Genomic DNA, 24413 nt, shown 5'->3' with positions numbered 1-24413 from the left:
GAAAGATGCTCTGTCTTCTGGGAGAAGGACCACATCAGGTAGAGATGCTACAAGAGTGAGGTCAGGAAACTCTCATATAATTCAATGCTGCACTCTTCACCACACAAGATGGACACTTGACTGCTTCTTTCTTCCTTTGCTACAGCAGCTAGAGTTGATTCTATCAATAATGTGATAACTTGAAACTCAAAGCCTTATTCTGGAACAAAGAGGTTCCCAAGAAGTGCAGCACCCCAGTCTTCAGAGCAATAAAGAGAAAAGGGCCAGCACAGTTAATGGTGAAGCCCAATAGCTTCAGTGCTGAACCCTGCTCTCTCCTCTGCACCCCATGGTTAGTTTTCAGTTCAGCTGCAATAGTGATCACTTTAAAAGGTGAGTGAGATCACACTGCTCTCTTATTCAAACCTCCCAAGAGCTCCCATCTCACTCATGATAAAAGAAGTCCACACCATTAACCACATGGCTCTGCAACCCTCACTCCCAGCCCCTCTGCTACAGCTACATTGGATTCCTTCCTTCCTCTTCCTGCCTCAGTAACTTTGCACCTGCTAATCCTCCTGCCTGGAAAGCTCTTTTGCTAGATATCTGTATTGGCCTCCCTCAGGTCTCTGCTCAGAAGTCACCTTTTTAGTGAGGTTCTTGACCATCTTATGGTCATGCTCTAAAACAGCATACCCATGGCCTATTTCCATACTCACTTCTACAAATGTTATTTGTATCATATCTTGCTATTGGATTTACTGGGGTTTTTTTTGTTTTGTTTTACTTTTGTCTTTCCTCTTCTGTCCCCCTTCACCTAGAAGTTCCTTAAGTAGGTGCTCAATAATTATCTGCTGAATATATGAAATGATTACTCCAAGAGCTGCCCCCCCATCCTCTGGAATTCAGGACACATTATAAATAAAAATGAATTGCTTCTGTCTTATCTTCACTTTTCACGAATAATTTTAGAACTTAATTTTTTAGTTTTTAATTTGGTGATGGCAATCACCTATAATCTGTTCCATCCCAGAAGTAATCTGATATCAGGGCACATGACTGTATACGGATTTACAGTGGGGTTTTTTGGGGGCCTTTGAGAATTCCAGAAAGCTAGAGAAAAGGAATCCTCATCATCTAGATCAGGGGTCAGCAAATAAAATCTTGCCTGTCTAATTTTTTTGGTAAGTCTATTTTTGCAAATAAAGTTTTACTGGAATACATCCAAGTTCATTCATTTATATATTTTCTATGGCTGCTTTTGTGCTACAACAGTAGAGTGAGTAGCTCTGGCAAAATTCAGCGGTTGCAACAGAGAACACATGGCCAACATAGCCTAAAATATTTACTATTTGGCCTTTTACAGAAGTTTGTGGACCCCAGATCTCAACTAGAACTAGACTCTAGACCAACTGCCAGTGAGACAGCAGAGGCTCCAAAAAGTAAACTATCATCACAGGGTTGGCTGGCAGCAAGACTGAAACTTGCACACCAACATTCTGATTCCTGATTAAACTTGTTATCCTACACCTAGACTCCGGGCCATGGTCTAACATCCAACCAGGTAAAAACAAAGTCCACCATTAGGTTGACAACTAGCTTTTCATTTTCTTTTTTTTTTTTAAGATTTTATTTTTCCTTTTTCTCCGCAAAGCCGCCCGGTACATAGTTGTGCATTTTTAGTTGTGGGTCCTTCTAGTTGTGGCATGTGGACGCCTCCTCAGTATGGCCTGACAAGCGGTGCCATGTCCATGCCCAGGATTCGAACCGGCGAAACCCTGGGCCTCTGAAGCAGTGCGCCCGAACTTAACGACTCGGCCACACGGCCGGCCTCTCAGTTTCTTGATAGATGCTTTTGAGTTCCCATGACACATTTTACTGGGGCAAACTACTGGTGGGATTCTCCCCCACTCCCTAGCCAAGATAACAAAACTTTTAAAAGGCCCTTAGTAAAACCAAGCTAGCTCAGTCAGCTCAGCAAAGGGGACCCAGCTACCTATCACACTCCTGCAATGACCTCCAGTGAAGGCACAGCATCCTCCAACATTAGACCCTATCCCTGGATGTGTTTCTACTTCAGAGACAGAGATCACTCTCTCTTGCCTGTTTATTGTCTACCTCTGCTCTCCTTCCCTAGGGTCTGCCCTCTGGGGAAGAGGCCAGCAAGAAATAATTCTTGGCTAGTAAACAGACAGAGGTCAAAAGCTAAAGACCTCCTTTCAAGACTAGGAGACCTGTTCTTAAAAGAAAAAAGTGAGACTGAAGAACAATAACTTTTTGCTCTAAAGGCATTTCTGTCCCTATGGTATTTATACCTTGGATGATGAGGCAAAGGACACACAGTCTTCCTCATTCCCCTAGGATTTAGGAAAAGTCCATAATATGTCAGAGAGGAGGGTGTTACATGGTTCCATTTTTCTCTGTGGCCTAAAGCTCTGCCCCAACCTCCAGTGCCTTCCAAAAGCCCCACAAAGGAAGCCAGATAAGTTTGAAAACCATAACTAAACCACAACTGTTGAGAAAATGACCGAAGCAAACTAACGGCAGAGAGTACCCACTCTTGTCTCAGTCCTGGGAGACACTGCAGGGAGCTGGGGTTAATCTCAGCTTGGTTCCTTGGGCAAGTGTTCAAAGTCTCAGAGCATCCCCAGTATTGTCATTAAAGTGAGTACAAACATGACAAAAAAAGTGGTCACTCTAATCCTAACTCCACAATATAAGCCCATGCCACCAGCAAGCCCTCAAAGGTTGTCTGTGTTAATGATGACAATATCCTTGGCCCATCTGCTGCCCTGTAAAGATAGAGCACTGCAGAATCAAGTGGGACATTTCATCATCTTCAGCACAAACTGAAAGCAAGTTCTCTTTCAGGCCTTGCTGCCTTGTTATGCAGTGTGAGGTCAGCATTATTCAGTCTTTTTCTGAAGGAATGTGGCTTCTGAAACATGTGACCAACTGAAGTAGTGGAATGGTCAGGTTCAAGTCTCTATTAGCTAAGACACTTTAGAAAAGAGCTAAAATAGAGCTTTAATAACACTACCAGGAAACAATAAATCACCAGTCTAGATGTTGGGAGGCAGCACGCTCAATATGAAGTATTGAAAAAAGGTGTGGGCACCCAAAAAAGCCTTCCCCAAATCTTAGTCTGAAAGATGGCTTTGTATTTGGAATCCACCTACATTACAAAGTGGACACAGAAGCCATGGGAGACCTAGGCTGAGAAGGGACCCAGAGCCCAGGGTCCACAGTCCCAAGGCTCTAGGACTATGGTCACTGATGACTCCTTCTCTGAAGCTTATGTCTGCTTTTTAGCCACCTGATGCCCAGAAAGGACCTGAGAAACCACAGGTCAGCCAGGCACACAGGCAGTGACAAACACCAGGCTGCAGGGCTACTCACCTAAACTATCAGGGCTGTCAATGGAGAAACACATCAGTATAACATCGGTGTCTGGGTAGGAGAGAGGCCTCAAGCGATCATAATCTTCCTGCCCAGCTGTGTCCCACAAAGCTAACTCTACCTGCAATAGAAAAAAATAAACACAAGAGTCCAGGGTTAATTCCACTATTCACTTTCAGAAGTGACGCTTACCACGGTCCCTTCTAATGGCAGACTGTCTGAAAGAGTAAAACACAAGACTTCACAATTATTAGAATCAAGCCTGAAGATGGAGGGTGTATTTCAATTGTTTTAGGTTGAAATTTCTCAAAATTGCAAATTTTATAAACAGATACTAGAACTCAATAAAGTGCATAATTCAAAATGTCAAGTCAAAAGTAACTTTATAGCTTATAACAAGTATTTAATTATAAATAACATTCCACATAGGAAAGGAAGGATGAACAAGAGGGGAACTCAAACTGTAAATAACATTCCACCAGGTGTACAAGACAGGGAAAAACTACACCGAGTGATTTTTCCTAATACAATCTCCCTTAACCATTTCCTTATTTGGTCTCATCATTCTGCTCCAATGTGGAAACATGGAGACAAGACTGTATTTAAGTTGGTGGGTAAGAAAAGATACCATACTGGGTGTCAGGCAAGGTCTGAGCTGATAGGAAAAGCCTCTAGCTCTGCCTTTACTGCTCAAAAAATGTCTGAATGGCTGAATGAAAAGATCACATAGGTATTAGGGTATTCCTTTCAAACCTGGGAACCTACTCACCTTCCTGTAGTAGGAGGGCAAACTGATGCCTGGGCTCTGGACATAGGTCCTCTTTCACACAATCCAGCCCTGCAGCCAACTCTGTCACTTCTTCTTACAACCAGAGTGGATTTTTTAACACCCTTTGCGGCCCAAGAAGCTCTCCCTCCAATACTTGGAATACCCTTCTTCTCCTAGCACCTTCACAACCCATATTGCAGAGTTTCTAAATATCATTCCTTCTTAAAGGTGATGGCTAGTTATCTCTTCCACCTGCAACCTCTGCCCCGGGATGCGTCACCTACAACCTCTACAAGGCCCACTGCACTTCTGTCATGCACACACACCATCAGCTTGGTATGTGTATCTATGACATATTGATGCCCAATCCTCACAACCGCTCTGACCTCAAAACGGTACAGCTCATTCACTCTCTGCCAAATCCCACTCCCCTGGCCCCTCCACACCTCATGAGTGTTCAGTAAGACACATCCAACCCTGATTATCTCCTGATAAATGGTTCCATTCCAGGGTACTGGGCCTGTATCATGTCAGAATGGGCCTTTCCATTTTTGGTAGGCCTTATTCCCAGGACCATGATCACCTAGAATCTTGGACAGTTCCCTAGGCTCTGTTAGTACATACTCACGAACATTCCCAGGCAGCGCCCCCTCCCACCTTGGGGCTACAAAGTTGCTCTGAGATAGGCAGCTAGGCCATGATACTCTATTCCACATCAAGCACCTTTATTTCAGGGTTTCTCTCCCTGGGTGAGGGGGCTCCCCTATCTTGCCAAGGTCAGGCATGTTCAAAGCTGGCAGCACAAGAAAGATACTCAGAGACCATTACTCAAGGTTTTAAGACAAGGTCCCTAAATTTCTTATGGGTAAGATCCTGGTTGTTCCAAGACCTCCATGCACAGACGATGCTTCCAGAAGCCATTACTGCCCCTAAAACATATGTACTGCCACAGGTGGAAAAGACTTTTCCAACTGATGGTCACAGACACAGAGTAACCAACAGCTGCTCTCTCTGGAGGGAATGGCAGGATAAACCAGCAATATATATCACCAGGCTTTTGAGAAATGTGCTATGAAAACATCAATCTGATCCTGCTTCCCTTAAGCTGCTGAGTCTTTCCGTGTATGTGCGGCAATCTAAGTTAGACAAGAGGGCCGTTATGTGACAGCAGGCCCAAAGATCTCAGCACATTTCCACCCAGTTTATCACAAGTGGGCCCTATCTCTACACAAAACCAGTCGTCGTCTTTTTTTAACTTTTTTTTTTTTTTTGAGGAAGATTAGCCCTAGGCTAACATCTGCTGCCAATCCTCCTCTTTTTGCTGAGGAACACTGGCCCTGAGCTAACATCCATGCCCATCTTCCTCTATTTTATGTGGAACACCTGTCACAGCATGGCTTGACAAAGTGGTGCATAGGTCCACACCCGGGATCCAAACCAGGGAACCATGGGCCGCTGAAGTAAAACATGCAAACTTAACCACTGCACCACCGGGCCGGCCCAAAAAAACAGTCTTTTTACCAGGCCCACAGAAACACCTTTATCCAAGCATCCATGCAGAGAACTGACTGAAGTTGAACTGGCAACACTCTGTACTGGCCCACCTGCAGGGTAGGATCCAGACAAAGTTCTGTTAGGCTGGAATTTACTGTTTTGTTTTTTCATCCATTCTTGGCCAAAACGGTGCCTTGGGGTTCCTAATGGTACATGAGAGCAATCATTGTGGCCCACATTACAATCGGATCAAATGGACTACAAACTGTAAAAAGGGGGTTTTCAGTATGCTATTGTTTAGCCCGATTTGTAAAGCGCTTTGGTGCTTCCAAATGCTTTCAGCTACTTCACAGAACCCTGATGTGACCTTTAAAGTTTTAACCACTTTACAAATGAACGCAGATCAAAGGTTAGGAAGCTTACTCATGGTCACAGAACTATCAGGACACCCTATAATGAGGAACGCTACAATTCCAAGCAGCTGGCCTAATGTGTTTTCCATCCATGGTGCCACAAACTGAGGCTAGGTAACACTGGGACAGAAAGGGATAGTAGAAAAAGCAAGAAAAGGAGAAAGGAGAAAGAAGATGGAATTATGGAAGCCAATAAATTAGATGCTAGCAGCATGAGACATGTGACTGAATGCCCAAGAGGACTGTGTCTGTTGGAGAAGAGCCCTTGTTCTAGCTTTTCTTTTCGGCTGACCCATCTGCAACGGGAATCTCATTCCTCTTCAAAAGATGTATAGGAAGCTGGGTGAGATACTATTTTGACAATAAAAGGGACCAGAAGATAAAAAAACATGTACTCTAATTCCAGAAGAGCTTTACCCCAGTCTTGCCAGTGGGCTTTAGGACAGACACACGAAAATATGGTCCTCAGTGCCAATGACAGGCAATTGAAACAACTGTGGCAGCCTGTTTAGGTTCAAGTCAAAACACATTTTAAAAAATTAAATATGAGGATGTTGTTTAAATGTCACACTACTGGTGGTATAGACCAGTATAACCCTTTGAGAAGCATAATCAATAAGGACCTCTTGACCTAATAATCTCATACTTCAGCACTTATTGAAATACTAAGAATAAAAAAAGTCCATCCATACAAAGGGGTTCATTTTAGCATTATCCATTTGGCAACAAACTAAATTTCGAATATAAATAAAGTTGAAAAGAACATATATGCTAAGGCTTCCTCATGTGAAATACATATGAACGTGGACAAAGTCTAGATGATAATTAAAAATGAACAAAGTTGGGCTAAGATGGCAGGAAGCATGAAGAAAATGGATTTCTTATTCTAACATTTTTGTTATTGTTCTAGTGTACACTGAAGAGACAAAAAGGCCCCCAATTCTCTACAGGCTCTATGAATAGCTTAACATGCAAAATAGTACCAGTTGCTATGGAAAGTGGACTTACCTGCTTCCCATCCACTTCGATATCTGCCACATAGTTCTCAAACACCGTGGGTACATACACCTCTGGGAACTGGTCCTTGCTAAAGACGATGAGCAAGCAAGTCTTGCCACAGGCTCCATCACCAACAATCACGAGTTTCTTCCTGATGGCAGCCATTGCTGAAAGGTAAGACAAGGGTGTTATCTAGAATGTACAAGAAGCCATAACAGATTCAGGCTATGATGAACTTTTCTCATCATGGGGCCTAAGGCTCTATTAGCAAACCCAAATACAAATTGCTAGTATATCTTTCCACTTGGCACCAAAAGGTCATACCAGAAACCTATAACTAACATTATACTTAATGGTGAAAACCCTAGAAACTTTCCTTCAAGATCAGGAACAAAACAAGGATGTCTACTTGTGCTGCTTCTATCCAACATGATACTGGAAGTTCTAGCCAGGGCAATTAGGCAAGAAAATGAAATAAAAGACACTCACATTAGAAAGGAAGAATTAAAACTATCTTAATTCACAGATGGAATTCGAAGATAGGTGGAAAATCCTAAAGAATCCGCTAAAAAACTATGAACTAATTAACAAGTTCAGCAAAGTTGTAGGATACAAGGTGAACATATAAAAATCAAACTGTATTTCTATACCTTAGCAACAACAAATTGAAAATAAAATTAAAAAACAATTTCACTTACAATAGCATTAAAAAAATAAAATAGGAATAAATTTAACAAAAGAAGTACAAAACATACTTTGAAAACTACAAAACACTGTTGAGAGAAATTAAAGAAAAATCTAAACAAATGGAAAGACATTCATGTTTATGGATTGAAATACAATGTTGTTAACTGGCAATATCCTCCAAATTAATCTACAGATTCAACACAATCCCTATCAAAATCCCAGGTGGCTTCGCTGCAGAAACTGACAAGCTGGTCAGAAAATTCACAAGGAAATTCAATAGACCCCAAATGGCCAAAACAATCTTGAAAAAGAACTAAGTTGCAGGACTCAGACTTCCTGATTTCAAAATTTACTACAAACCTATAGTAATCATGACAGCACTGCACTGTCATAAAGTTAGAACCCTACCTCACATCATATACAAAATTTAACTTAAGATGGATTAAAGGTCCAAATGTAAGAGCTAAAACCATGAAACATTTTTAATTAAAAAAAGTGTTAAAATATACATAAATTTTACCATTTTAACAATTTTTAAGTGTACAGTTTAGTGGAATTACATATATTCACATTGTTCTGCAACCATTGCCACCACCTGTCTCCAGAACTTTTTTCACCTTCCAAAACTGAAACCCTATATTCAGTGAGCAATAACTCCACAATTCTATTTTCTGTCTCTCTGAATTTTACTACTCTAGCTACCACATGTAAGTGGAATCATACAGTATTTGTCCTTTTGTGACTTGCTTATTTCACTCCATATAATGTCTTCCAAAGGTTCATCCATATTGCAGCATGTGTCAGAATTTCCTTTTTTTTTAAGGCTGAATAACATTCCATTGTGTATATATACATATACACCACATTTTGTTTATCCCTTCATCTGCTGATAGATATTTGGGTTCCTTCACCTTTTGGCTGTTATGAATAATATATTTATCACAATATATTGTGAATAGTAGACTCATGAATATATCCATCACCAGCAACCAAAGAAAAAAATAAATCGGACTTCATAAAAATTTTTAAAACTTTTGTGCTTCAAGAGATATTATCAAGAAAATGAGGGGCTGGTCCTGTGGCCAGGTGGTTAAGTTCATGCACCCTGGTTAGGTGGCCTGGCGTTTTGCTGGTTTGGATCCTGGGCACAGACATGGCACCACTCATCAGGCTATGCCGAGGCAGCATCCCATATGGTACAACCAGAAGGTCCTACAACTAGAATATACACTATGTACTGCGGGGTTTGGGGGAGAAGACGAAGAGAGAAAAAAAAAAAAAGAAGACGACGACTGGCAACAGATGTTAGTTTAGGTGCGAATCTTTAAAAGAAAAAATGAGAAGATGACCCATAGAATAAGAGCAAATGTTGGCAAATAACATATCTGATAAGGGACTTATATCTAGAATATATAAAGAACTCTTACAACTCAACAACAAAAAAAAACAGCTTCGGGGCTGGCCCTGTGGCCGAGTGGTTAAGTTTGCGTGGTCTGCTGCAGGCGGCCCAGTGTTTTGTTGGTTCGAATCCTGGGCACGGACATGGCACTGCTCATCAAACCACGCTGAGGCAGCGTCCCACATGCCACAACTAGAAGGACCCACAACGAAGAATATACAACTATGTACCGGGGGACTTTGGGGAGAAAAAGGAAAAAAATAAAATCTTAAAAAAAAACAAAAACAGCTTAGATCACTGGTCTGGCTGAGGGTCTCTCATGAGGTTGCAATCAAGATGTTGATTTGGATCAAGAATATACACAGGACTCTAACAACTCAATAATAAAAAGACAAATAATCCAATTTAAAAACAGGGAAAAGACCTGAATAGATATGACCCAGCAATTCTACTCCTAGATATAGTCATACGCCACATAATGATGTTTTGGTCAACAATGGAAAGCATGTATGACAGTGGTCCCATGAGGTTAGTTTTACATACCTGTGTAGCCTAGCTGTGTAGTAGGCTACACCATCTAGGTTTGTGTATATACACTCTTTGATGTTCACACAATGATGAAATTGCCTAACAATGCATTTCTCAGAACATAGCTCCATCGTTAAGTGACACACGACTGTATATCCAAAGAAATGAAAACTTATGTCCACACAAAAACTGTACATGTACATTCATAGCAGCATTATTTATCATAGTCAAAAACTGGAAACAAGCCAAACATGCAACAGCTGATGAAGTGACAAAATGTGTTATATTCATACAATGGAATATTATTCAGCAATAAAGAGGGGAGAAGTACTGATACATACTACAGTATAGATTAACCTTGAAGATATTACGTATGTGAAAGAAGCTGGTTACAAAGAATCACATATTGTGTGATTCCATTTATATAAAATGTCCAGAATAGGCAAATGCAGAGACAGAAAGTAGACTGGTGGTTGCCTAGGGAAGGAAGTTGGGGGAGAAAGGAGTACGGATGACTACTAAGGGAATAGTGGGGTTTCTTTTTGGGATGATGAAATTTTTCCAAAATGAGTGTAAGACAGCTGCACAACTCTATGAGTATACTATAAACCAATGAATTGTATACCCATTGAAAAATGGGTGAATGTAAAGGTATGTGGATTATATTTCAATAAAGCTGTTACCAAAAAAAAGAAAGAAAGAAAGAAAGAAAAAGACATGCAAACCCCCTCAATTTGGCAGATTAATGGTCAACCACCCCAAATCCCACATTACCTCTTAGAACAGCACTCCAACTTTTAGCTGTACACTCTGTTGCACAGCTATATTTTTTAACTTCCCTTACATTAGGTATGCCATGTAAAAGCTCTAGCCCATGAGATGTAATCAGCAGTATCCTGTGGGATAACTTCCAGGAAGTCTTCCTTAAAGTAAAGTCACATGCCCTTCTTCATCTCCTTCCTCCTGCTTAAATCTGGAGTCAGCGCTGCTTTCTAAACAGCCATCTTGGAATGTGAGGATGAGTGCCACTCTCTATACTCTGGGGTTGGTGGAATAAAAGATAGAAGAAGCCTGGATCCTAGATGATCTTGGGAGCCAGCAACTCAGCCCCAGACTGCCTACTTCCACACTTCTTTTATGTGAATGAAAAATAAATAACTGTCTCAAAGGGGTATTTTTCAGGTCTGTTATCTAAAGTCAAACTAATCCTCAACAATACATACTCAATGACAAAACCAGATTATCTAAAAGGAATGGTTCCCAAACTGGAGCGAGTGAGACAACCCATAGGGGTATATGAAGGAAACATGTGAAACTCATTTTTTTGTTCTAGAAGACATAAGAAATTTAGCTTTAAAGTTCAATACACATAAACTCATTAGCAGACGATTCCATAATGGGAAAGGCTGACAGTGCTGCCATCATATTTGTGAGTTCTCATCACAGTGTGACATACTGTAGTGGATATGTCTCTGGCTAAGTATATACACAGATATTAGAAGTTAACCAACCCACAAAACAATCTAGTGATTTTTAAAGATTTTTCTATTTTTTGCAAAAAAGCAGTAAAGTGAGGGTAATACTAAAAATGATAGCACAATAATAAGCATACAAATAAAGGGGAAATGTGTTCAATATAAATCTTTAAGCAATAGAGGCACGCAATCAAAACAGCATTGTATTGAGACCAACACTCTGGCCGCCCATTCAGCTCCTATATCAATCTTCTCCCTCCATTTTTGTTTGGAATTCCTAATGGATATGGGACCTGCCTTAAGGTCTTGCACTTGTTTCACTTGCGTTTTGTCTTCCAACTAGACTGCAGATCACTTCAGAGCAAAGAATGTATCTTTCTATAAAAGAATATATAAATTTCTTTGTAGCTTTATGCAGTTCAGAACTTTAGTGGGCATGTAGTAGGTATTAAGTAAATCCAAAAATAAAACAAAAAAATTTTTCAAATGAGAAAGGTGAGATAGATGACCTCATTTTCAGGCTCCTATGTAATAATCCAGGGCAGAGACACTAGTGGATTTACCTCTTAAAAAGTCCTTCCTCTATGTTCAGTCTGACTGCTAATATCTTGATAGGATCCATAAATCACTTTCTGTTTTTCTCATACTCTCAAATTCATGTCAAGATTTTAAATGCTTTATACATCTCCTCAGGTCTAACTTATATTGGTTTGTGCAAGTTAAACAACCAGGACCTTATGAGATGAAAACAAAATTCATTAGGAATTCCCTTTCAAGAAAAGGTTGCCATCTTTGAATAGCATCCTTCCCAGAAGGCATTCAATTCTCAAGAAATAATCTCTCTCAATCTAATGTGGCTAAAGACACACAAAATGAAAATGCCAGGGAGTAACCAAAAAGCCTCTATAAAATTTTCCTTGGGGAACATTTGGCCGAGGAAAGGTGTAAAACCATTCACCCTTTATTGGTGACAAAGACAGAAATTACAAGTGATTATGGGACAAAACGAAAATGAAAGCATACAATTTACAAGGTGATTTCCAGGATGCTGGGAGTCTGGCAATACAACCCAAGATGTTGACCATAAGTGAAAAGTACAAACATCAGAAAATAAACTTCTTATTTTTTCCTGAAATGACCCAGGACAATTCTTCACTCTAGTATCTTTCCTTTCTACTTTGCTATAATCCAGAATCTTTTCAGGTACATGGCTTGCCAGCTTGAGAAAGGAAATCAAACTGAGCTCTCTGTGCAGTTTCTCTGCCAGATGTTTGATTTTCTAGGTTCAATTCAGTCTGAGAGAGAATTCTTAGGAGCTTTAAATAGAGGTTTACTTTTCTAGTAACAGTTAAAACAGACCTATTTAAGTCACCTGTAGCCATACGTAAATGACTATATATTTCTTTTCTTTTGAGGACAATTAGCCCTGAGCTAACATCCGTGCCCATCTTCCTCTGTTTTATATGTGGGACACGTGCCACAGCATGGCTTGATGACCAGTGCGTAGGTCTGCACCTGTGATCTGAACTGGAGAACCCCATGCCGCTGAACCCCATTCCACTGAAGGGGAACATGTGAACTTAACCGCTGTGCCACTGGGCCGGCCCCTGTATATTTCTTTTTAAAGTTCTTAATTTTTTCCTCAGTCCAAAACCTTTAGTTATACTGTGCCACCCTCACAAGTTAAAACTAGCTCCCTAATGGTGCTGAAAGGGCACAGAAAATACCTACTCCAAGTTATGTTCTCTGCCATCACAAGACCAGTCTTTCCCCAAATCTCAAAAAACATAAGTTCTTCAGGGCCAGCCCGGTGGCTGAGTTGGTTGAGTTCACGTGCTCTGCTTTGGCAGCCTGGGGTTTCACTGGTTCGAATCCTGGGCGCAGACACGGCACCACTCATCAAGCCATGCTGAGGTGGCATCCCACATGCCACAACTAGAAGGATTCACAACTAAAAAATACACAACTATGTACCGGGGGACTTTGGGAGAACAAAAGGGGGAAAAAATCTATAAAAAAAATAATAATATTAAGTTCTGGCTGTGGACCAAACTTTGGCAAATTACATTAACATTACTATTAACAAAGACGACAAATATTGCAACATATTTCCCACTCATACGCAAACAGAAATGGGTGCCCAAGAAAAGCAACTGAGGGGCTACATGCAGTGTCCTATGTAATCTCACAGTTTGTACTCAGCATACAAAAGAGCAGACAGCTTACTAACTCTCAGGAGCCCACACCATAGCTGGCCAGTGCAGCAACCCTCTAGAGGGGCTGTGGGGATCTCAGCAAGCATTTCTTGAGTTCTGGCATTAGAGGAGGCACTCAGTGAATACCGGTTACTACTACCAGGGTCTCTCCCTCCTGCCCACGCCTAACCTCAGGGCCTTTAGTACCTTTCAATTCATACAGTATTGCAACCTGTGCTATACCGTACCCCCTTTCTCTCCTCTCAGTCTACTGGCTCCCTTCTCTCAGTCCACAACGAAGTGCAGGGTGCCTCAATTTTAAAACAACAAATCTTCCCGTATCCATGCTTTCCTCTTGTTACCTTCCTCTCTCTGGCCTATTTCAAAGAAAAGGTATACATTTCTGTCCCACTCATTTAAATTCTTCCAATCTGCCTTCTGCCCAAACTTCTGCTGAAACTTTCTCAAAAGTCACCAATGACCTACCTTCACAAAATCTAGTCCTCATTCTCCTTGATATTTTTTGTTGCAATTTACTTCCCTATCCTTGGACCTCCCCAGCAAAATACACTGACGTGTTAATCTGTAAGTCTTCTGTCTCCTTAGCTACAGCCTCCATACCTAATCATTCCCCCTCAACATTTTTCCCCTCACTCTCCTAATACTCTATTTATCTCTGGAGATTTCAATTCTTCAAATATCACTTCTACACACGTGACTCCCTAATCGCTCTCTGACCCCAGTGCCCACTCTCAAACTCCTGACACAGCTCAACTCTGTGCTGTACTTGCACTTCAAATTCAACGTCTCCAGGACATCATGCCAACCTCTGTCAAATCTTCTTCTTTTCCCAGTTCCCCCAATCTTGGTGGTGAAACAAAATTATACTACTATCATACTCAATTCACTGTAGAAACCCTGAGGTTAAACGATTCTCTTACTTACTTTGTTCTTCATAGCATGACTATTGTCAAGTTCTGGGGAATTCTACCCTTCATGGGTCTCACTTCCACCACCACCATTACCCCCTTTGCATTCTCATAGCCATCAGTCCAGTTCAAGTCCTCAGTACTACCTACCTGGAAAAAAGCAAAAATTCAACTGGTCTCCTCACTTCCCTTCCATCCTGCCTGCTGCAGCCAAATTCTCTATTCCTATGCCTGGGCTTCACAGCCCATCACATCTTTGCTCAAAAGGCCCTCAGGGGCTGGCCTGGCAGCACAGCAGTTAAATGCGCACGTTCCACTTGGGCAACCCGGGGTTCGCCAGTTTGGATCCTGGGTGTGGACATGGAACCGCTTGACAAGCCATGCTGTGGCAGGCGTCCCACATATAAAGTAGAGGAAGATGTTAGCTCAGAGCCAGTCTTCCTCAGAAAAAGGAGGAGGACTGGCAACAGATGTAAGCTCAGGGCTGGTCTTCCTCAGGGGAAAAAAAAAAAAAAAAAAAAAAAGGCCTTCCGAAGGTCTTTAATGCCAAAATCAGGTCAAGACATCTCACCCTTACCTTTAGGGTCCTCTAAAATTCTAACAGCAACCAATTTTCTCTTCCCATCTTGTCTCCATTTCTTACCACACTTGGTTTCATTAACTGGCTTTGCAGAACCCTTCCACCTCAGCTCAAAGCAATACGTTCTTTGAAAAATTCTTCCCTTTCCCCAGAAAATAACGTCTCATCTGTCCATCTCAAGTATTACCCTCTATTCCAAAGTGTATTTCTGGTCCTATATCTTCCACCCTCAAAAATCAGATGTTGCCTCCAGGTAGGGCTTTGGACCTTTCTTGGTCCTCCTATTATACATCTCTATTCAACCACTTTTACCAGGCATCCTATTCTATATGAGAGAGGTAGCAGTTATATTTCTGTGTGCTTGACTCATACCCATTCCTGGAGTATAAATTCCTTCAGGACTGGGACCACTTCTGGTTTGGCTTGTCCCACTTAGAGCTGTATTCTCAGCTGCATTAATATGGCAAGGACATGCTGAATAAGATCCACGTGCAGAGGAACAAAAGCCCAAAGAAGAGGCATGTTTCCCAAAAATACTGATAAAAAACCTGATTCCTTGGCACTCTCTGATCAATCTTTTCTTGAAGCAATGACTGTTTTGCTTTTTTCTTTACAGGATTCAGCAGACAGGAAACTTGCAAAAAAAAAATTATACAGTAGTGAAGAATCAGAAAACTGAAATTTCAATCAAACTACCATAGGCCGAGCACAAAAATACTGAAAAAGACTTCAGTGTGAAATACTATTTGGACGTGGATATGTGCTATCCTCAGTAGAGAATTTCAATGACATTCCTTTGAAAAGCAGACTACCAAAATATGTCAACCTGAAGCCACTTTTACTTGACTTAATAGGGCTCTTTTTCAAGTCTCAACATTCCAGCCTCCGCCACTTTAGGTGTGATATACTAAATGTAATATTTGCTATCTGCCTTCCAAACGCCTCCAATTTTAAGTATATACTTCCTACCATCACTGTATTGAAGTTGGGTCCTTCACATCTGAAAACACCTCTGTAAAATGCTGCCAGAAAGCCAGATAGCGCCACAGCAAAATGCCTGCTCTTAGTGGTTACTATTCATTAGGGGGACAGTATACCAAGTGTATGGGGCCCAGCCCTGGCCTTTGACTTACAAGGTCAAGAAAATTCCCTGGAAGGGAACATACGCAGTAGCAATGGCTGGCGCAACCTCTCAAAACCAACCAAAACAATGAGAAATGAAGAAGGTGACCCTGACTTGGATATGGAGGCTGCCTTCCTTCTGATGCCTTGTTCTGATAACAGACAGTTACTATTCTATAGGCAACACAAAAGTCCCACAATCCTCCTGGTATAGGCTTCACTTACAAAGTCAGTGATGACTACACCAAAAAAAAAAAAAAAAAAAAATCAGTAAGACCTTCTAATTGTGTGTCCATAAAGCTTGATGTTTTAACCTACGGCAATAGGGTGAACCCAATACCACCACATGGGTGGCTATCTATGGCTGGCATTCAAAGATCTGATGGTTAAAGCAAAAAAATACAATAAAAACCCTGTTATCTGCTATTTAAGGGTTTCTATTAAAAAGCAGGAACTTTTGTTTTATTTGTCCAAGGACTCAAAACTTATCAAAGATTGGCTCTTAACTGGAACTCAGGAGGACAGGAATGGCCCTAATACTGAGGAGCACAGTGCTGGGAACAAATGACAAGAGGTCACCCTTTTGGAAACTACCACCTTCCTTCCACAAGAGGAAATAAGGGCTGTCTGGATATAAACATCCTCCCTTGAACAGCAGGGAGGACAGAAGAATATCGTTTTTGTGATGTGCCAATCCTGACTGACGTGGTCATAAGTACTCAGAGCAGTGCCCCTTTTCAGGGGGACTCCTCTGCTGGCACTGATGATGAAGCATTTTCCAAGGGATATACTTCAGTGGCCCCATCAGAGGCATGGGCTTTTGGAGGACTATCACAGCAACCACAAGATAGATTTCACTGTCACATCTGATAATATTGTCTACTGCTAATCAGGTTGGTTGTGGCTCCATCTCCATCTCTGCCTCACTCTATTACCTGACACAACTTCTTCAAAAAACACTCTATGCTAATCATTCTTCTGGTCTTCTCACTAATAATGACACAAATGGTGTTAGAAGTTTCAGAATCAGGGGTTGGGGGTGAGCAAAATGATAAAAGGGCTCATTTGTACGATGACACATGAAAATAGACTTCTGGTGGGGGCCGGCCCAGTGGCGCAGCGGTTAAGTTCGCACGTTCCGCTTCTCGGCGGCCCGGGGTTCGCTGGTTCGGATCCCGGGTGCGGACATGGCACTGCTTGGCAGCCATGCTGTGGTAGGCGTCCCATGTATAAACTAGAGGAAGATGGGCACGGATGTTAGCTCAGAGCCAGGCTTCCTCAGCAAAAAGAGGAGGACTGGCAGTAGTTAGCTGAGGGCTAATCTTCCTCCAAAAAAAAAACAACAACAAAAAAAACAAAAAAAAAAGAAAATAGACTTCTGGTGGCGAACATGATGTAATGTGTACAGAAGTCGAATTATAATCGTGTACACAAACCTGAGATCTATATATTGTTATAAACCAAAGTTACCTCAATTAAAAAAAGAAGTTTCAAAATCTGCTATACTACAACAGATCCTAAGAAACTGTGCGGACCTTCGTGAGCCACAGTGACACTGGTATATCACAATGCACTTCCTATATATTTGATAGGAACTGATTTGATCCTGAACTTCCAAAGAGAATGTAATTATCATTCATTCCATTTTACCAAAGGGGAAACAGCTTAGAGTTACTAGATTTTTCTGAGTATAAGGCCAGCATGTTGTTAAAATAATTTTCAAACTGAAAAACCATTCTAGCATAGCATACACAGTTTCCATCTGTTTTTAGAGAGGTTGCTGAAATCTAACTTGTGCAACTGGAATAGACGACAAAGGATTTACTCATTGGCAAAGAGGTCCACAAATCAATCACAACTCGAACTCCATTAGCCTAAATTTCCACCATTAAATAGGTAAACTAGGCCAGGTCTACTCAGCAAACATATCATGGAAACCTTGTGCTCAATGACACCCAATGAAAGATATATGGGACATCTAACTGGCAGCAGGAGGCCAACAAGTGAACAGTACGAAGCTATGTGTATATAAATACACACATACACACAAATCTGAAAAATAGCTGTATTGAAATATAATTCACCTACCATACAGTTCTGAGGATCTAATGTACAGATTATAGTTAACAATACTGTATTACACACTTGAAAGTTGCTAAAGGAGTAAATCTTAAATGTTCTCACCACAAAAAGGAAATGGTAATTATGTGATGTCATTGCATGTGTTAGCTAATGCTATGGTGGTAATCATTCTGCAATACCTAAGTGTATCAAATCAACACTTTGTACACCTTTAACTTACATAATGTTATTATCAGTATCTTAACAAAGCTGGGGAAAAAAGTAAACACTTCGTTTTTAGTACATTACATTAATTTTTAGAAGTTGTGATAATGTATAACAAAATTTGCCATTCTAACAATTTTTAAGTCTACAATTGTGATACTGTGATTTATAAGAAGAAATATATATTTGGCCTTCATCCCAGTTCCTGGCACACAGCTCCTAAAATCCTTGTAATGCCCTAAGCTATAAGAGCAATGGGAGAATTTTTTGTTATAATATTTGGTCTTGGGGCCGGCCCTGAGGCTGAGTGGTTAAGTTCCTGAGCTCCACTTCGGCAACCCAAGGTTTCGCCGGTTCAGATCCTGAGCATGGACACGGTACCACTCGTCAGGCCACGCTGAGGTGGCATCCTACATGCCATAACTAAAAGGACCCACATCTAAAATATACAACTATGTACTGGGGGTATTTGGAGAGAAAAAGCAGGGAAGAAAAATTTGGTCTTTTGTCCTCAAAAAGCTCCAGTTCCTGAAATAGCTCCAGTGATCAAGGTGAAAAGAGTGCCTTGTTATTCATAACAAGCTCTTTTTAACTACACCTGAGCTTATGTTAATAAGGTGACTTTTGGAAAATCCCTAAGGGTAGGGGCTGGTTGCCAGGGGAACCAACTATGCAATTAGAGGTTTGGAACTTTCAGCACCCCCTACCCACCTTGGGTAGAGAAGAGGGGCTGGAGGTAGAATTAATCACCAACGGCCAATGATTTAACCAATCATGCTGTGTGTCAAAGCCTCCAAAAACCCCAAAAAAGGCAAGGTTTAGAGAGCTTCCAGATTGGTGGACATGTGGAGACACTGAGAGAGCAGCACACCTAGAGAGGGCATGGAAGCTTTGTGTTCCTTCCCACATATCTTGCCCTATGCATCTGGCTGTTCCTGAGTTGTAACCTTTTATAACAAATCAGTAATCTAGTGAGTAAAATATTTTCCTGAGTTCTGTGAGCTGCTCTAGCAAATTAAGCAAACTCCAGAAGGCAGTCGTAGGAACCTAGGATTTATATCCAGTTGGTCAGAAGCACAGGAAACCTGGGCTTGCTACTGGCATCTGAAGTAGGGGGGTTGTGGGGCAGTCTTGTGGAACTGAGTGCTTAACTTGTGGGATCTGATGCTAACTTCAGGTAGATAGTGTCAGAACTGAACTGAATTGTAAGACACCAGCTAGTACTGCAGAATTGCTTGGTGTGGGAAAGCCACCCCCGCCATATTTGGTGACCAGAAGCGTCAGAAGTCAAACAGTGTTGTAGCAGAGTATTGAGAGTAGAGGAGACAAATAAGAGGTGTTTTTTCCTTTACATTAATTTAGTGGCATTAATTACATTCACACTTTTGTGCAATCATCACCACTATCTATTTTCAAAGCTTTTTCATCACTCCAAAGAGAAACTGTAACCGTTAAGTAGTAACTCCCCATTCTCCTCTCCCCTTATCCTCAGATAAACTCTAATCTACTTGCCGTCTCTATGAATTTGCCTATTCTAGATATCTCACATAAATGCAATCATACATTTGTCATTTTGTTTTGGCTTATTTCACTCAGCATAATGTTTAAAGGTCATCTATGTTGTAGCAAGTATCAAACTTCATTCCTTTTTATGGCTGAATTATATTCTATTGGGTGGATATACCACATTTTGTTTGTCCAATCATCTGGTGAAGGACACACAGGGTTGCTTTCACCTTTTGGCTATTTCGATAACGCTGCAGTGAACACTAGCATCCAAGTATCTGTTCAAGTCTCTGCTTTCAATTCCTTTGACTATACCTAAGAATGGAACTGTTGGGCAGCTCTATGTTTTGCTTTTTGAAGAACTACCAAAATGTTTCTGCACAGTAGCTGCACCATTTTACATTCCCACCAGCAATGTACAAAGGTTCCAATTACTCCACATCCTTGCCAACACTTATTTTCCTTTTTTTTTTTAAATTATAGCCATTCAAGTGGCTGTGAAGTAGTATCTCATGTGGTTTTGATTTGCATTTTCCCAGTGACTAATGATGTTGAGTATCTATTTTGACATGTTTACTAGCCACACGTATATCTTCTTTGGAGAAATGTCTATTCAAATCCATTGCCCATTTTTGAACTTTTCATTTTCTTGATGGTGTCCTTTGAAGCACGTCTTAAATTTTGATGAAGTCCAATTTAATCTATTTTTTTTCTTGGTTGCTGATGATTTTGGCGTCACATCTAGGAAACTACTGCCAAATCTAAGGTCATGAAAAGCCTGTTCTGTCCTAAGAGTTGTATAGTTTTAAGTCTTACATTTAGGTTTTTGATCTATTTTGAGTTAATTTTTAAACACGGTATGAGATAGGGGTCCAGCTTCATTATTTTGTCATGTGGAAATCTAGTCATGCCAGCATTATTTGTTGAAGACTGTTCTTTCCCCACTGAATGGACTTGGTAATCTTGTTGAAAATCAACTGACTCTAAATGTGAGGGCTTATTTCTGGATTCTTAATTTTATTCCACAGATCTCTATGTCTGTCTTTATGCCTGTACCACACTGTCCTGATTACCGTTAGTTTGCACTAAGTTCTGAAATCAGGAGGTGTGTGTTCTCCGACTGTGTTCTGTTTCAAGATTGTTTTGGCTATTCCGGGTCTCTTGGATTTCCATTTGCATTTTAGGAGCAGCTTGTCAATTTTTGCAAAGAAGCCTGCCAAGGACTGCACTGAATCTATAGAAGAATCTGTAATGTGAGGAATACTGCCAGCTTTACAATATTAAGTCTTCCGATCCATAAACACAGATATCTTTCCATTTATTTAAGTCATCTTTTGTTTTTTTGCAACCCCCTCCCCACAACTTCCTTTTTCTTCTTACTTAGACCTAGAACCATAGGTATTTAGTTGAAGATGCAGAAGTTTTGTCTCCCACCATTTTGTAGAAAATAAAGAAAATGTCAGACATAGCAAACACTTAAATAATGCAGTTATAAACTTTTTACTTTACATTAACACATTTAATCCTCATAACTGCCCTAGGAGACAGAGCCCAGTATTATAATGTTGCAGATAAGGAAACTGAAGCACAGAAAGGCTAACTTGTCCAAGGTAACAAAGATAGCAAGGGGCAGAACTGGGCACTGAATTAATAAGCAATCTGTTCCAGAGTCCATATTCCTAAACATGTCACTGTCTTGCCCTTCTTCCTCTCCCCCAAATGTCAATAAGCAACCCTGCAGCTTTTAGTGTCCTCTTCTTCTTTGCTTACCCAGGCAAACCTTGTTGATATCATGAAAGATCCAATTAATTAATATGTAACTTAGGGTAATTGATTACTCTGAATTATTTCTCCTTAACTGAGTTTTTGATGTATTTGATCAAAAGTCTTGTGGCTTTAAAAACCATGTTATATTTATTTCACATTTTCCCCAGTTTGTTTTCTAGCCTTTTATGATTTTTTTGCACAGATTCTTTTTAGAATGTCATTTACATACCAGAGGAAGATAGAGGTGCCAAATGTCAAGTATGTCTGAGTTGCTATGAAGTCATCAACTTTGTCCTAGTGTCTTAAGTCTGTTTACTCTCACTGGGTGACAAATGATGTCAAGAAAGGGTTGTGGTTTTCTGAACTTCAGGAAGCTCTGCTACAGTAAGACTGATAAGTGGTGGCCAGCCCTTTTCACACTTCTTTTTACAAGCCTAATGATTCCCTGTGGTGACTACAGCCTATTTGCACTCCTGCTTGTCTTAACTAGTTGCACACTGTGGGAGTGGTCTGTCCATTACAACATTTCTCAGCAGTTAGAATGGCTACTGCCCGAGCTTGGGCAGGTGAACTACAACCACACATTAACATTCAGTCCTCTCCATTTCACGTAGCAGTCTTTGGTGATTTCCTCATGTTTGTGTGACCATAATGTTGACTCACATTTGTCTGAATAGCTTCCTGAAGCCTTTCTGGAGCTGCTCTCTGAAGCTGTTCATTTAGCCTAGAGTTTAGTATGCAACGTTCTAGAGCCTTCCTAGATTAAATTGGATTGGAAATTAAAAAGAACTGCTCACTGGACCAAAAGCAAATATTGATTCAATGTCCTATATTTTTAATCCTGTAGTCATTAGTTTTCAATTAACAAAGTAATTCTATTAAGACAAATACCTAAAATATCAAATATCTTTAAGAATTTCTTTGCTAGTCAGTGGTTCTCAACGTGATCCCCAGACTAGTGGTATCAGCATCACCTGAGAACTTGACAGAAATGCACATTCTCAGCCCCCACCAGACTTTACTGAATCAGAATTCTGGGGGGTGGGTCCATTAATCTGGGTTTAAACAAGCCCTCCAGGTGATTCTGATGCATGCAAAACTTTGAGAACCTCCGATTTTGTTAATGTGTAGCTTTACTACAGGGGTAAAATGAAGCACCCAACTACCAGGTACCCAGGGATAATTTTTAGTGAGTCTTAGAATTTCTCCAAAATCTCTTTATCTGCTTTAGTGATAGTCTGCCCTACTCTGCTATTCTTTGGCATCTATTATAAAATCTCAATTTAAATCTTAGTATGTTTCATAGGTATCTTATTTCCCCCATTGGACTGAACTTCTTAGTTCAAAGTAATCCTTTCTCACAAAAGCAGCTTTCTAAAATTGCCAATAAATACAGGAAAAGGTGCTCAACACCACTACTCATCAGAGACACGCAAATTAAAGTCACGATGAGATATCAATACACACCCAGCAGCTTGGCAAAAGTTTTAAGTGTTGCTGGATGAGAAACAACTGGAACTTGCATTTACTGCTGGTGGAAGTGTACGATTACTCTGCTAAACCGTTTAGCAGTGTGTACTAAAGCAGAACATTCTCTTAGGTATAAACCCACAGAAATGTTTAGTAAATAAGTATACCAAACACATGTACAAGATTTGTCACAGCAGTATTCCTAATAGGCAGAAATAATCATCAGTCAAGAGTTGAGTACATATATGCATTGAGTTGTATACAAAGAGTAGAATACTACACAGCAAGGAAAGTAAAGCAACCTGTACTTGAAGGATCTCTGAAAGAGTGTTAAACCAAATAAGGCAGGCCCAAACAAAGTTCAAAATCCAGCAAAGAAATTTAAAGCCAGGTAAAATCAATCCATAGTAAAGAAATAAGACTAGTCCAGGAGTGCTTAGGAGGAAGCAGACACAGGGGAGCTTTTGGGATGCTAGCTGTGTTGTGTCTTGATCTTCGTGGTGGTTACACAGATGGCTCACTTTGTGAAATTCATTGAGCTGTGCATGAAAATTTTCTTGTTTATCCAAAAAATTAACTCCTGGGGTATTAGTTCTTTTAACACTTCTTTCCTCATGCTTTGTATCATGGTTTTCTTTATTGCTTTCCCTCTGATATTTTAAGACCTGTTGAGAGTTTAGTCTTTGTTCCTTTTTTTTTTTGTATCCCCCCTCCACCTTTTTGCATGCATAGACTATTTAAGTTGGGCGACTGAGGAGTAGCCAAGGAAGGTTCATCTCTCATGCAGTAAAAATGTACTGGGTATTTATTTGGATTCCATAGGCTCTTCTAAAATGCAAATGGGGGCCAGCCCCATGGTGCTGTGGTTAAGTTCAGCACACTTGGCTCCGGTGGCCCAGGTTCACAGGTTCAGATCCCAGGCGCAGACCTACACTACTCATCAGCCATGCTGTGGCAGCAACCCACATATAAAGTGGAAGAAGACTGGCAGAGATATTAGTTCAGAGCTAATCTTCCTTGGCAAAAAAATTAAAATAAATAATAAAATGCAAATACAGCTGAAAGAGTTGAACTTGTCATTTACACTTCATATATATATATATATATATTTTTTTTTTTTTTTGAGTAAGATTAGCCCTGAGCTAACATCTGCTGCCAATCCTCCTCTTTTTCCTGAGGAAGATTGGCCCTGAGCTAACATCCATGCCCATCTTCCTCTACTTTATATGTGGGACGCCTGCCACAGCATGGCTTGCCAAGTGGTGCCATGTCCATACCCAGGATCCGAACCGGCGAATCCTGGGCCACCGAAGTGGAACATGCGAACCTAACCACTGTACCACCGGGCCGGCCTCATACGCTTTACATATTATTATTACAATCTATTGGTTTTCCTCACACGTCACTGAGAGAATC

At 40.7% G+C, this 24413-nt stretch overlaps 1 protein-coding gene across 4 annotated transcripts in view; it reads right to left on the bottom strand.

Moving 5' to 3' along the window:
- RHOA (ras homolog family member A) overlaps positions 1 to 24413 on the bottom strand; it is a 55647-nt gene that overhangs the window by 3143 nt on the left and 28091 nt on the right. For all 4 annotated transcript variants that reach the window (XM_023619803.2, XM_023619805.2, XM_023619804.2 and 1 more), the window contains 2 exons: positions 7063 to 7220; positions 3379 to 3499 (listed from right to left, as the gene is read on the bottom strand). In XM_023619803.2, the coding sequence (XP_023475571.1) occupies positions 3379 to 3499; positions 7063 to 7218 (277 nt within the window). In that variant the 5' untranslated portion in view covers positions 7219 to 7220. The remainder of the gene's footprint in view (positions 1 to 3378; positions 3500 to 7062; positions 7221 to 24413) is intronic.

Source organism: Equus caballus, chromosome 16, assembly GCF_041296265.1.
Source record: "Equus caballus isolate H_3958 breed thoroughbred chromosome 16, TB-T2T, whole genome shotgun sequence".
Taxonomy (NCBI): Eukaryota; Metazoa; Chordata; class Mammalia; order Perissodactyla; family Equidae; genus Equus; species Equus caballus.
The sequence above is the reverse complement of the archived record's forward strand: the minus strand, read 5'-3'. Positions and strand labels throughout refer to the sequence as shown.